This window comes from Eublepharis macularius, chromosome 11, assembly GCF_028583425.1.
Source record: "Eublepharis macularius isolate TG4126 chromosome 11, MPM_Emac_v1.0, whole genome shotgun sequence".
In the NCBI taxonomy this organism is placed as follows: domain Eukaryota; kingdom Metazoa; phylum Chordata; class Lepidosauria; order Squamata; family Eublepharidae; genus Eublepharis; species Eublepharis macularius.
In genome coordinates, this window is record NC_072800.1 from 18,730,761 (window position 1) to 18,746,533 (window position 15,773).

Genomic DNA, 15,773 nt, shown 5'->3' on the forward strand with positions numbered 1-15,773 from the left:
ATTGGTATTTGACATCTCATGAGATCAGAGTTCCATACTTAACTTTAGTATTTCATATCTGAGAACGTATGCCTGATGTTACATGATTACAAAAAAGAGAGAGCGCCACAGAAAAAAGCACCCAGAAAAAAGAAAGCTGATATGGAATATTCCATATTTTATATTCATCATGCTAAAGTATTTAATATTTGACTCTTTGATAGCTAATGAAAGCTAATGGCAACATGAGATACTAAAGCAAGCAAGAGATATCAATAATTCTAAAGCATTCAAACTGTGAAGTAAAACAGACAGTGGATGTTAAATATCTGCAAATATATATTTTAGCACAGTTTTGCCTTTTATCTAATATGCTTAACCATGCTGAGACCAATTCTGTTGCACAGTTTTTCATTTAACATTCAATACGATATTATGCGTCTAGTACCAAACTTAGTAACAGCTGTTAAGCTAATGCGGGCAAAGAACTGGAAGAAACCAACTATATCTATGATTTAAGAGCAATTTTGGACATCTCTGGACACTGATGAAATCGACACACTCAAAGAAAGGCTTAATTTAAGAATGGCCACCATGGGGCTGCTGCAGTATCAAGGTGATTTAAAAACGCTGCTAGGGCCCAATCCTGATCAGGCCTGCAGCACAGCATTCTCGTTTCCTTCCCACACACTTTTTTTATCGTATATGGAATAGCGTTTTAATGTTTATTTATAATGTTTTTATTGTTTTTAAACTGTTTGTTACAAATTGTATGCTGTTAGACCACCCTGAGCACGTCTGATGGGGAGGGCGGTCTAGAAAGGCAATCAATCAATCAATCAATCAATCAATCAATCAATCAATCAATCAATCAATCAATCAATCAATCAATCAATCAATCAATCAATCAATCAATCAAATTGCTGAAACAGCAGCGGGGGAGGGATGTGGGTGTTTCAGCACTTGGTAGGGTGTGCGTGGGGGGGGGACACTCGAGTGACTCAGCATAGGGCCCTTGTGGCATTTTTAAATCACCTTAAAATGGCCGCAGCACCCAATGGCAGCCACAAGGATGCCGACACATCTAGTTTGGCACTTATTTCATTAGAAGTGCCATTTATTTCTTGATTATTGGAATGGTTAGTCAGAAAATGTTGAAAACAGCTTTCTTTACTGATATTAATTCAGGGACATTAATGTTCACATGACAATATGGCTTGCTGCTTAATTTGTGTATTGTTTATAGTTCTATCATGGAATTTTTTTAAAAAAGTCTCTTACGTTTAACCATGCTGAGCTGGAGGGCTGAAAAAAAAGTAAACAGTCAGCTTTGTGGATATTAACCCCCTTCCCCAGTTTTCTCTTACTGTGTTCTGGCTCCTTTGGCAGAGCAATACATGTTAGCTTGAGGAAATATTTCCACAAGGCTCAGGAGAGAAAGAGAGAGAAAACAGAAGATATTCATAATTTCGTACTTAAGTCAACAATGCGTGGAACTCCCTCTCAGAGACAGGCTGAATTTAAAAGGGAGGTGGGGATTCCTGAATGACTACAAAGTGGAAATGAAAGAACAAAGGCTTCGTCTTGTGGCAGATCATTCTTAATCCAGCAACATTTTTGTATGACAGGCAGTGCTGTTCATTATCTTCACTGCTGTAAGTGCACAGGCTTCATAGAAGTATGTGGCAGGTCTGTTTGGAGAATTTAAGTCTACCCTTAATGAAAGTGTATATTAGGATTTTGGTAACACTGTTTAAACACTAATTTTCATATGTGTTTTGAATGGTTTGATGGATGAGAATAACCTTGCAAAAATTATTTTTTTGGCATTCTGATGGGCAAGACATTGGCCGTTTCCACATGTCCTTATAGGGATGTCCCATTCACGGAACACAGGTGGCTTCCCCCTCAGGCGTCTCCATTTGCAAAATGGTTGCAAATTGTTTGGTTTCTAGTTTTTTGGCATCTTTTCTGGAACTGCACTTTCCTGCCCTATAAGGACATGTGGAAACAGCCATCTTGTCATCAATTATATTTCTGCACATGCAACTAATTTTATGTATGTGTGTAAAGTGCTGCCAAGTTACAGCTGGCAACCCTGAAGGGTTGTCAAGGCAAGAGATGTTAGAGGTGGTTTGCCATTACTTACCTCTGCATAGCAACCCTGGTCTTCCTTGGTGGTCTCACATCCAAGCACTAACCAGAGCTGACTTTGCTTAGCTTCTGAGAACTGATGAGACTGGGCTAGTGTGGGCTGTCCTGGTCAATTTTATATGCAAGGATATCATCCATTTTTTGCCCTGACCTGGATAGCCCAGGTGAGCCTGATCTTGTCAGATCTCAGAAGCTAAACAGGGTTTAGCTTCGTTGGGAGGCCTCCAACGAAGACCAGGGTTGCAGAGGCAGGCAATGGCAAACCATCTCTGTTAGTCTCTTGCCATGAAGACCCCACCAGGAGTTGCCATAAGTCCGCTATGACTTGAGGTCACTCTCCACCACCAATCCATTTTTAAAAAACAAATCCAAACAGTCTAAAGTTAGAACAAAAGCAAAGCTCTATTCAGATTCCCCAAAAACCACATGGTTTAGTTTACAAAAATTTGTACTGGAATAAAGGACCTAAGGCAATTCTCCTACTGAAGTCCATGGGGCCTATCAAGTAGTCATCTCCACAGGACTCATCACAACTTTGGGGTCTTAAATGCAGAAAAAATCCCAGTTTGCAATTATTAGTGACAAGTCATATATTGTATTGTATAACAAAACAAACTAATTAGTGAACATGCTCTTTCTTTAGTGAACAGCTGTTTTCTTTGAAACTGCTGGAAAGATTGCAGTCCAGCAATACCTTAATGATCAAGATTTCCATGGTCAGAAGGGAGCTTTGACTCTTGAGAGTTTATATCGTGGAAATTTTGTTGGTCTTAAAGGTGCTGCTGGACTGAAATCTTGCTCCGCTACTGCAGACCAACACAGCTACGCACCTGAAGCTATCATAAGGGAAAGTTTTCCATAAGGGCTGTCTTTGATTTTGCTGAAAAGTTCTACCACACAAAGAGCAACATATATGAAATCTGAAATGGATAAAAATTCAGTTCAGTCAAGGACCACTGATTCTTCTGTGTAAGATAGAAGGTTCTCACAAAATTGTAATACTGCATTAATTGGAAATTCACGCCTCAGACAAGATACCCTTTTTAGTAGTACAGCAGAAATTGTTTTAAAAGATTTAAATGTAGTATTGACATTCTCTGTGAAGGGATGGGCAATGAATACAAAGGAAAGGCTTTCTGACAGGCAAAACAGTTTTCTTTCCAGAAGATTCCCTCTGCTGCCATCCCCTCCCAACCAATGCACATACCTCCATATAAATATTTGTCTCCTGTCATGACTTTTAGAGGGCTGTTACTCCGAACTGAGGAAGCTTCATCACCATCAATGGTGAGAACTGCAAAATTCTCTTTGGCTAAGAACTGGACTTCATGCCATTGTCCATCATTGAGTCCAGCACCTGCAAGAAAAAAAAAGAACTAATTCAGTCATGCTCTCCTTTCGTATGTCCTTGCTCAACACTGTGTTTACATTCCTTGAGAATGGCTTGATATTTATTTATTTAAAACATTTGTATGCTGCCCTTCTACCCAAAATAGGGTCCCCAAGGCAACAGTTAAACACTAAAAAACAATTTAAAACAACAGCTTAAAACAGTTTAGATGTATAACAATATTTAATCTTAGTATAGGATAAAGAACAATTCGATACAATATAGAGTATTGTATAGTATAAAGAACAATTCAATCAAAATATACACACACAAACACAAAAAATGAGGAGAGCCAATAACAATTGTTGACAGTATGTCAAATTAAAAAAAAAAGTCTTTGCTGGCAGAAGACAGCAATAGAGGGGGCATACGAATCTCCCTGGGTAGGGAGTTTCATTTTGGTGCCACAATTGAGAAGACATTTTTTTGAGTTGCTATCTAGCCTCATATGGCAGGGGCACCATAGCAGAGCCTCCAAAGATGACTGGAGGCAGATGGCAGTCCTTAAGGTATACGGTCCCAAGCCATATAGGGCTTTAAAGTTCAATACCACTACCTACAATTGGGCCCAAAAGCAAATTGGGAGCCAGTGCAGATGAACAAAGTTTGCAGCGCTACGGTCCCAATGACCCACTCCAGTAAGCAATCTTGACAGGCTTCTGTAAAATAAGGGAGGAACCATGGCTCAGTGGTACAGCACCTGCTTGCCATGCAGAAGGCCCCAGGTTCAATCCCTAGGATCTCCCAATAAATATAATAAATAGGATTACTATTTGCATAAAAGAAACATTTATTGTTCAAAAGTATACAGCTGGTTATAAAAAACACAGTAGTATGTTCACATATTACTTTGACAGCCAGTGTGATATAGTGGTTATAGTAGAGGAGATCCTCACAGCAAACCGTGAGGTAGGCTAGGATGACGGAGAAAATATGACTGGCCGAAGGTCACCCAGGAAACTTCCATGGCAGAGTGGGAATTCAAATATGGGTCTCCCAGATCCTAGCCTGGCACTCTAACCATTATACAACACTGTCTGTCTCTGCTTCCCCATATCATTTCAAACAAAGTGATCCAAACTTAACATGAAAACTACAACCCTGCCCCCCCCCAAACCCAACACATTTCCATGTCCCTTTTTAGGATTGCCACACACATTTCAGTAAAGATTATCTTCTACCTTGCCTATAAACCAGCCAACCAACTCTTAGATATGGGGTTAGATCCAACCAGTGTTTCCGTTGGTGAAAAAGGGGAGAGGCTTCTTCTTTGACCACCCAAAATGAGAAGCATGGGACTTCAATGCAGAAACCCCATGTGGGATTGGGGCTGTGGTCAAGAGGGGAATTGAACGAGACAGAGTGAAAAAGCTGTCTGGATCCATCCCACTGTATTCGCTGTTCACTGGAAGCAAGACTTTGAATTACTAGAATAAATGTAGAGTTATACATGCCTGGAACAGATTTCCTGCACGTTATACACAACCATTCCATGTAATAAAACCCTGATGTCAACTTCTTCCCTGCAATGCAGCATCAGAAGGAGGGAATTGCAACAGAAAACCATCAGGTTACAGAGATAGTAAACTCTCCCCATAACGGCAACAGTTCTCCTGCAACTAGCTTCACTCTCATATAAGCGACAGGCTCCATCTACCGATGACAACATCCTTGCGTGCGTTGGGGAGGAACCTGAGGACTTGTATCCCATGTGCAATGGGATGTTTGGGCCTCCCAGGTGTGCACTGGCTCTTTTCTGTTTGTGATCAAAGCAGGTAGGAAGTAGCAGCTCTGTCCTACAAAACTCCTATCGCACGTGTGATACAAAGTCCATGTGATGTTTCTTAACACTCCAAAAAGACTTTGTAATGTGTTGATGGAGCCCGAATAGCTACTATTCACTCTTTGGCTGACTCCAGTGGAGACTGAATTCTTCAGGCCAGTTTCCGCATCCTTCTTTTACTTTCATCCATCTCTGAAAAATCCTGAGGCAAGGAAAGCTTGAATTGTGAACATTTTAAATTTGCAAAAATTCTTATCATCTGTCTCCAGGTGATTGACTGGGACAAAGCGAATTTTAACTGAACATTTGGAAGGCTTAAGTAGTAGAACATGCATCTGACATGAATATCTTTTTTCAACCCTCTCCATGAAATTCTGTTCTTTTTCTCTTTGTCCCCCACCCCCAAGCCGCTTTATTCTTCCCATGCATTATTTTAGAAAATCCTTAACTTGCATATTTAAAGTATGCAACCCTAACCCTCCTGCGACTCATAGGAACTCTAGTTTCATGTGCAAATTAGATATGTTAATGAAGCATATTCCATCGTGCTAGAATTTCTTTTAAATGGCATTACTTTAAAATTAGGACTCTTGAGATTGTCACTTTGATTGAACAAGAAGAAACAGATGTTTCTGTTATAAGAGACATGGAGGAAGAAATGGTTTAATGAATACCGTTTTTTTTTCCCTGCAAGATCTTAAAATCTAGTAAGAAACAACGAAAGATGCCATATGCTAATTATTCTTCAAACAACGTTTACGGCAGCTAATTCTCAAACGTTTTTGTACCTGATTTTGAGAAACCAAATCAGAGTAGAGCAATGCTTGCAACTAAAATAACTGTGTGGAAATCTACTCCTGTTAAATAGCTCTTAAAATTAGTCAGTCCATATATAGTGCAATATTAAGTAGTTAGACCCATCTAAGTCTGTTGAAGTAAATGGGCTTAGAAGGCTAGGAGTACCAGGCCTCCCGGTATAGGGGGAGACCTCCCAGCAATTCCCTTTGATGCCTCCTGGTCCCTTGGGCACTGGTGAGAGGAACTTGGGGAATAGGAGAAGGCCTATCACACTGGTTTAAACTGAAAGTTATGTGGGGCACTCTAGCATCCTGCAAAGACTCAATAGTAAAATCATAGAGGGTTTTTTTTACAAAAAGCTAAAGCATACCCCGTGACATGCTGATGTCATTTCCAAAAACATGGGAAGTGACATCAGCATATCATCAGCAAGTCCCCCCCCCCCCAGCAAGTCTCCTGCCAGTTGCCGGGGGGGGGCATGGCAGCCCTAGGTATAACTCTTCCAAGGATGGTATTATTATCGTTCCTGTGGTGCAGTGGAAGAAAGCCAGAACTGTACATCTGAAAACAAATGAGAGTAAAGAATGGAGTGAATGGGGAGCAGTCAGAGATTGCTATCAGTGCCTGAGTAATGTGCACTGCAATCCTGAGCATGTTTATTCAGAAATGTCCTACTGAGCTCAATGTGGTTTATTCCCCAGTAAGCGGGTTTAAGACTGTAGCTGAAGTTCCTTTCATTAAGGAACTAGGCAAGACTCAGTTGCTATAAAGGGATGAAGGAGAATGCTATTGGCCCCTTAGATCACCTGACTCCTACTGACCTGCCTGCCAACTGTAGGCTGTCCTGGCATTGTCACATAGCCACCTGCCATATATGGTTGCCCATCAGAGACGTACCAAACCTGTCTTTGGCGCTTGTCAGGGATTGCAAAGGAGGGCATATATATCACACCCCTCCTCGCCCACCCTAGGGCAGGCTGCAATACTTGGGTTTTGGGCTACAGTCCACAGGCACAGGGCAGGTCAACTAATTTGAATCAGCTACTTGATTCAAAGGATAGGGATCCAAAAGGAAACTTCTGTCTTGTTCACTTAGCAATCCTTTTAAATCTGCAATTTGGGAGTTAGTATTATCTGCACTTCTGTCTGAAGGATACAAACAATTTTGGGAGGAAGACAAATTAAGGAAGCTTTAGGGCTGTATTTATATGGCTGCACTGCTGTATTAAAACGTTCCTTTAAAAAAAAAAAAGTCTTCACTTTACATACATTTAAGATGCCACCTGTGTGGTGTAGATCACTGGGTGACTTTGGGCCAGTCACACATTCTCAGCCTAACCAACCTCACAGGGTTTGTTGTAAGGAAAAAATGGAGAAGAGAATTATGTAAGGTGCTTTGGGTCCGCGTTGGGGAGAAAGGCAGGGAATAAATGAAGTATTACTATTTATCATTCACTTTTTATTCTATGAATCTTGTATTTTTAATATATTGCTATCCAGTGATTGCATATTTGCTCCCCCAGTCGAAATAAAAGGCAGAGAACAGGTTTTTGGGTTTAAATTAGGGCCACTTTATTAAATAGCATATAACACAACCTGTCATTGCGGCAAGGGATCTAACTGCGGTACAGGTCAAGCCCTGGGGTCCCATTAGACCTCCGCCTTGACCTGTCTGGGCGAGCCCTCACTGCCCCGGGGGTGTTCCATCCAATGGATGGCTGGGACCTGGCAGGCAGGCAAGTGACTCCCCTTTAAAGCTCCATCCCCCACAGCCATGGAGCCTGGGGGTGGCCTTGTCAAGGGTCCCCCCACCAGGCAGTCTGCCCTCACGGCTGACAGCCGTACAGCCTCACCAGCCGCTCCTGACAGACCCCAATTCCACTAAAGGGAATGCGCCAAGGGGGTCACCGGCCCGCACATTCTGATCCTATCCTACCAGTGGCCAAACTATCAAAGAACAACACCACACCTAATTAACCAAACAACCCTGCAGTGCAAGGTAGGCGAAAAACAACTCCCTTTTAGAGCCAATTAAGGGAGAAGAAAAAATTCCTACCTGGTCCTGATAAACAGCAACCAGCTAATCCTGCACTGCATAAGGGAGAGGTGGGTGGGCCGAGCACACTGAGGCAACTGAAATGGCCGGGAGAGCGGAGCCAGCAGACGCTCTCAGGCTCCGCCCCCCCGGCAGATCCCTGGATGCCCGGGAAGAGGGAGGCTGCCTTTCCCCCATCTGCGGAGGCAAATACGGCCCCCGGCCCAAGCAGCCTGGTCTGCTGGCCGGGAGGGCCGTGTTGTATTTAAATTAAATTATGTTGAATTACGCTTAGGGCCCATGGTCCTAAAAGCAGAATAAATTGATAATGATTTTAAAAAATGAAGTAAAATAAAATAAAATACCCCCAAATAAAGTCCACATAGCTCTATATTTCCCTTTGCTAGTTTAGTCCAGGGGAAAGATTCAGATTAGAAAAAGCACAGTATTGTCGACATACTGTCATTGGATATGGAAGAGGGCTATGGCTTAATTCCCTTGGTTCAACTATCTGCAGATCTCTCTCCAAGATGTTGGTGTACAGTAACTCAAATTGCACAATTTGATATATAGCAGGGCTTAGTGGGTGGTTGACTCTTTGCTAGGGTTGCCACCTGCACATTGGGAAATTCCTGGAGATTTGGGAGCTGAAACCTGGAGATGGTAGGGTTTGAGGAGGGAAAAACTTCAGCGAGGTATAATTCCATAGAGTCCACCCTTCAAAGCAGCTATTTTCTCCAGGCAAACTGATCTCTGTGGCCTGGAGATCAGTTGTGATTCCAGGAGATCTCCAGCTACTATCTGCTATAGTTGCCAGCTCTGGCTCTAAGATTTGGGGGTAGTACCTGGCACAGGTGGAGTTTGGGGAAGGGAGGGTGCTTAGCTGGGATATGATGCCATAAAGCTCCCCGCCCTTGCAAAACTGCCATTTCCTCCAGGAACTAATCTCTGTAGCTTGGAGATCAGTTGTAATTCCTAGAGATCTCCAAGCCCCACCTGGAGGTTGGCAACCCTATCTCCTGCTCATTTTGTGTGTGTGTGTGCAGTGTCCCAACTGCTTAATGCTAAGTGTATTTGGACAGAATTTAGAGCCATCATTCTCATATAGCTTCATCCTGGAAATGCCTCCTACAGCCCTACTGTATATGCAGCCAGGAGAATTCTGAACCTTTGGAACAAATACACCACTGCCACTGAACAAGGAAGGAAATACAGGCATGCTCTTGCTTCTCTTTCACTGGTCAGTATGTTTGATGGAGGGAAATCCCAAACTTGTTGATGCTATGGGTATTTCTAGAATTTTGAGAATATGGAACGGGCTCCACTACAAAATGGCGGCCATGGAGGTTTGGGAATCATCAGAAAATGGTTGCCATGGGGTACTGGGGCCAGTCATAAAATGTTGGGAAGTTACAAGAGAAGCATCTTCCCACTATGAAGTCAGTTCTTTCTGGGTTCTCTTACTCCAGTGAGGTGGAGGAAAGCCAGGATTGTCTCTGCTTTGAGAAAGAGCTGGTTTGGAGAAAAAGAAAAGGGGTACCAGGAAACCCATCAGCAGGGGCTACGTTTCTGTGAGGAGATTTTCTCCACTTCTCCAATTTTGGAGACCCCACGAAATACCAGTTTTAGAGCTTATCAAGGCAACCAATTCTTTGGTGATTAAAAGAAGAAAAACGTTTATTGAGAGATCTCCTCACATAAACTTGATGTATTATACAGCAATAGCACATGCTCATAAAAGATTTTAGAATTACATTTAGACCTTCTCATAGACTGGACCAAGTAAACAATATTGTTTATAGTAATAAAGAATTGACATAGGCGGGCAAACAGAAATCAGCGGAATTTCAAAGGTTTGCAATTAATATGGATGAATGACGGGTCAGCTTTAAAATTCAGTAGGTTATATAAACTGAAAGAAATAAGTGACATTGGTCTGGCTCCGCTTGTTATCTGTGAAAGTTCCAGAAGGAACACGCTCAAAGCTAGGAGGGGAAATGCTACGGATTGATCTATGGCCTTCAAGGCTTCTTCCCTGCTCCAAACAGGCTACCCCAAACACTCCCTCTGTCTTCTTTCGATGGCCTTTCGTTCATCATCACATTCCTCTTTGGATTACACAGTATACATGAAAATAAAAGAAGAAAACAGCAGGGTGCATGAAGCCGCCAAAACCAACTTTACTTTTACAGTGCAATCCTAAGAAGAGTTACTCCAATCTAAGCCATTTGAAATCAATGGGCTTAGGCTGGTATAACTCTGCTTAGGAGTGCCAAGCTAGCTTTTTACTAGGCCAAAAAATGAGAACATGGCTCCCCTTCTAAAAATCAGGTTCCCGTGGGTAGCACATTGGGGATCACTGAAATGAGGGCCAAGCTACACATGACGAATGACACTTGAATGGCAAGTGGATTGAGTGGAAGGCAAGTGAACAGGGAGAAATACACTTGCCATTCAAGTGTCATTCGTCATGTGTAGCTTGGCCCTGAGACATCATCACTTCTCAGTCATCAAGTGTGCTTTGCACTAACTGGTCAAAAAATTGGGGTGTGGGTGTGTTTAACTAAATTATATCTACAGAAAGGCTAGAGGTGTACTTTTTAAAACGAAAGGAGAAATTCACGGAAGAAACCTCAAATAATGATGAACTGAATTGGTGGACCAAATTTTGCTTATGTTTTCATGACCCTTAAAAAAAATTCCCCTGCCATTTCTGTCTCAGGTTTTGGATTTTTCAGGGACATCTGAAAAGTCCCAGAATGCACATTTTTAAATGTTTCTTGATAAAGTGTCCAGAAGTTTATATACATCAAAAGACAAGAAAATGGCTTCAAAAGTCTTTTCATGCACATTAGCACACAGCAATGGGCTGGAAAGGCGTTCATAATGCACATTAGTAGGCATAGCAGTATAGAGCAACAGGCTTAAAAAATGAGTTTGTTAATTCCGGACTTGCTTTTAAAGCCACAAGTTTATGCGCATTGTTCAGCAACCAGCTGGAAGGTTTTTTAAAAGTGTACCATGCACATCTGCTCACAGCACAGAGGTTGAAAAAAAGTCACATAAAATCATCAAATGCCATAACAATTTGGTGCTGAAATATCCTGGGGGAAACAGACACCCACCTTGAGGAGATCAGCCCACTTCGCAGCAGTCCCCCTCATCTCTGTACCACATTGTGAGTTTATATTCAAATAAGTTTTAAAAAGATGCTAGCAATGTCATAGTGGACCAGTGCTGCTGGTGGGAGGAAGAGATATTAAAAATAAGAATCACCAGATTCCCCCCCCACCACCACATTTATCCTGGTTGAGATGCATTGTCTTTGTTGCTAGGATTTTTGCTCTGATGGTCTTTCATCAAATGTTACCAAATTTCAAGGAACAGAACTCAAGGAACAAAGAGAGAACACCCTTTCTGGTTTTCCCCAATGCCTATGGAAACAGAGTCTCTTCATGCAAGACGCCTCAGCATGTGTTCGTCAAGGGTAGGGAGATGCAATGTTAGTCAGAAAGCATAGTTTAAAAAGACAGAGCCGGTGGAAATCGCTTCTCAGAGGGTTTGTTAATTTCATCTTCATCTGCCTGAAGTCTCTGTCCGTTCCACCTCTCTGTCTCTGATTTTAAAAATACCCTTCCTGGCTAACATTGCATCTACTGACACGTGTTTTCCACCTATCAGATGCCTTGTGTAGTGAGACTCTGAGAATGAGCTCTGCAGATCCCAAAAAAGCGAAGGAAGTTGTAACAGACAAACCAAATGGGGGGGGGGGGGGGAGATTATTTTGTTGTTGTTCCTGGAATCCATAAAATCTTGTGGTCATGAAAGTGCACTTCCCCTCTAATCTCTCCTAGACAGGACTTTGATATGAAGTGCACTGTGCACGGGGACTGAGATTTGATCACGAAAATCACCCCAATATGATCTCCTAATCATTCCTATTTTTTTTTAAACTGCTGCTCTGGATCATGGCAAATCTTTTTAACAGAAATTTTTATCACTGGCAACACTAAAAAATAAAGCTGTCAGTTTTGGCATGTGAAATTATTGGAAATTTGGGAGCAGTCCTTGGGGAGTTTGGAGTCCAGGGGCGGGGAGGAGGGGGCTCTGTGGGGATGCAATGTCATAGACTCTGCCCTCTGGAGCTGCCATTCCCTCCAGGGGAACTGATCTTTGTAGTCGGGAGATCACTTGCAATTCCCAGAGAACTCCCGGCTCCACCTGGAGCTTGGTAAACCCACTAAATGGCAGGAATCCATCTTCATTGCTATGCCTTATTGTTAAAGATATCTGACCAGAATTAATGTTGTTAAATGATTGGCAAGATACTCCTATCCTGAACATAAGAAAAATCTTGATATCCTATTTGCTAGCTGCAGCTAAATCAGCAATCGCTGCAGCATGGAAAAACAAAGAGTCCTACCGTTTCAAATTGGTTATTGAGAGTTTGGGACCAGTTTATTTTGGCTAAGCTTACTGATTATATATGCATATGTAATTAAAGCAGTATTATATAAAAAGGAGCCCCGTGGCACAGAGTGGTAAGCTGCAGTACTGAGTTCGGTCCTGGCGGAAGCCGGGTTCAAGTAGCTGGCTCAAGGTTGACTCAGCCTTCCATCCTTCCAAGGTTGGTAAAATGAGTACCCAGTTTTCCGGTGGTAAAGTGTAGATGACTGGGGAAGGCAATGGCAAACCACCCCGTAAAAAGTCTGCCAAGAAAACATCGTGATTTGACATCTCCCATGGGTCAGTAATAACTCGGTGCTTGCACAGGGGACTACCTTTTTTACCTACTGATTATATTAAACAATCTGAAATGCCTGACTATAGGTTGAAATTTATTGAGCTTTGGTACCCAATCCTAGAATTTTTAACGAAAGATGAATGTGCAAAACAGCTGCTTAGACCTAAAGACTATTTCCATCTAGAATAAGACAACAAAGTCAGCTACTTCTTATTGTTATAACGGCATAACTGATGTTGATGTATTAAAAGGCACAAACAAATGTTGGAAACCAAGTTTCACTGTTAATGTTTTGTTTGTTACTGTTATATTAGAAAAACTAAACAAATATTTAAAGATATCCATTATGTGTTCAACTGTGTATGTCTGTATGCATGTGCACATGTGTCAACATGGGGGTGGGAGGAGCGAGCCTCCGGCAAGCCCACTTGTATTGCCAATGATATCAAAACACAATTTGAACAAAGTGAGCTGAGTGAATTTTCGGGATAGCGAAGCAGAAAGATTTAGCTCGTATTTTCCAAATACCTAGACACTCTCTCATTTGCAAAGCCTCTTTAAACCCAACTTCTGTCTGAAAGCATATTTTAACAATGCTCTTTAGCAACACACTGGAGAACGGCATGCGCCAGTCTGCATATGCAATTAAAGCAGCATAATTACTGCCTCAGAAGATTTGAAGAAAAGCAGCACGAAGAGTGCTCACCTTTGCTCTGATTCAATGAATGAAACTAAAGATATGCCTCACTGTTTATTCATATGTAATTTCTTTAGAAATGGTTCCTTTTTAACCATCAATCCATAGCAGAAAGGGTGACCTTTTTATTGCCCTGCAAGGCAAATACGATTATGCTCATTTAGCTAATATTATCCATCAGGAAAAATGAAGCTCCTGTGGAATTGTTAAAAAGGTGAACAACTTTTTGTTTTGATGGGACTCAATGGAGACATAGCGTCAAATCTTGCTTAAGGAAGCTTTCTCTATGACTCAGTGCAAGAAAGTTCACCTACTCACTGGCTGACTGCATCTTACTTTCGCAGAGGTGCCTCCTCTGTCATTGTGGATGCTGCAGCCACCACCTCCAACGATTACAAGGCACATTATTAAAATAAAATAAATATCATTTGACATTATGGGATGAGACTTTCTTCTCCTGCATTTGTCTTTTGGCTTCATCACTTGGTATCTATCAATGAGTACTAAAGTGACCATATTCTTATCAATTTATATGCATGCAAATTCTCACACTGCCTCATGGGAATTGTAGTTTCTCCTCCCTTTATCTGCAAACAAAATTTGACTTTAAAATGTTTACTCTACTAAAAGAGATGCCTCTCTGGGCTTGTTGCTTTGCACCATTCCGCTTGCTGGTTGCACAGAAAAACTAAAAGGAAAGGTGCCTCATTTCAATGCTAATGGAAACATATTAATTAAAGATTGAAAGGTTTGACCAATAAGAAATTTGCATGACATGTATGATCCTCCCCCCACCCTAGTAAATTTTATTTTAAGAGAATGCTTAGTTAGGACCAAAATTTTAAGCAAGAGATCATTCGAGATACTTTCCCTCTCTGTTTCCCTACTGAACATTTCCTATGCCTAAGCTACTTTTGCCTTTGCTAGGGGGGAAGAAAAACCATAGAGCAACCTAATGAAAGCATGGCAAACATACTCTTTGAACCAGGAGCTGTCTGGTTTGTAGCAGGCATGCAAATGTACAGAAAGATGCCCAGTTCCTATTAAGTCACCTAGCTTAAGCACATATAATTCAGTCATTACAGACACAATCTTCATTTGACCATGGAGAAAACCTAGAAGAATACTTTGTTCTTTAAAAAATAATGTCAATTCTGTTTCCAAGGGACCTGTTCCTCCCCCTTCCCTCCCCCCTGCAAACCTTTAAAAAGAAAACGAGAACTACAAATGGAAGGGGTTACTGTCTGTTGTGCTTTTCGGCAAACGCCATTCAAAACAAAAATGAAAATGCTGGCATTTCAGAACATAGGCTTGCATTTTCCTGAGCATTCCTGGTATCATATTTTTTCCGGGCTATGCAAGTTATACCTGAATATCAAACAGAATTGCTGGGGGATGTGTGACCTCCCATTTCTCCTATGACCTGCTTGAAGCGGAAAAGCCTTTTGCTGTTGTTGTTTTCTATATTTTCTTTTCCAAGAGAAATACAAAAGTTGTATGAAGTCTTTCCGTTACAGGACTACTTATTTCTCCTTGCCCTTAAAAGGATACACACACAGGGCTCAATATCGAAAGGGGCTTTGTTATGCAAATCTTATGCGTCTTGCACAGAAGAATCTCAGTATGAGTAATTCAGCCATTCACTCAACTGGACATACTGGCCATGAAGTGAAGTAGGGGCAGAAGCTGCTGTATAGAGTCGTACTCTTGGCTTGTCAAGCCTAGCCATGGATCTCTCCTAGCCCTGTGACATTACATCCTTAAACTTGGGCCAACGTGTGATCAAAGTATGTCATCTCTCTATCTTGTGCATATCTCAATCATGTAGCAGATGCTATACTTGAACACACGTAAGTCCAATTCATGTAGCATAGGTAGCATGCATACCATAATTACCATGTATATGCTGTGTGGGTAGATGCATATGCCTTCTGCCATGTGATCAGATTCCACAGTCAGGTGTGTCCTATTCTGCCATGGGTGCTGCTATGCCAGGCACCAGCACACCTGACCTTGATTCTGGGAGGCCATCAGGGACAGTGCAGGTTCTCACTCTGTGGAAGGAGGGGGGTATACGTCACCCTCGCCCCCTCTCAGTCCACTCGCAGGCCTGCTCAACCTGACAGAGTCCCAGCTGCCTCCCCTTACTTCTCGCCCTCCAAAGCCTCCACCCTCCTCACCTCCTCCAGTCTT

The 15,773-nt window shown here is 42.0% G+C and overlaps 1 protein-coding gene across 1 annotated transcript in view; it reads right to left on the bottom strand.

Annotated features, from left to right (window-relative positions):
- The window catches only part of CNTNAP2 (contactin associated protein 2), a 1,091,545-nt gene that overhangs the window by 642,043 nt on the left and 433,729 nt on the right, over positions 1-15,773 (bottom strand). The window contains exon 9 of the mRNA XM_054990911.1: positions 3,341-3,490. Within this exon, the coding sequence (XP_054846886.1) occupies positions 3,341-3,490 (150 nt within the window). The remainder of the gene's footprint in view (positions 1-3,340; positions 3,491-15,773) is intronic.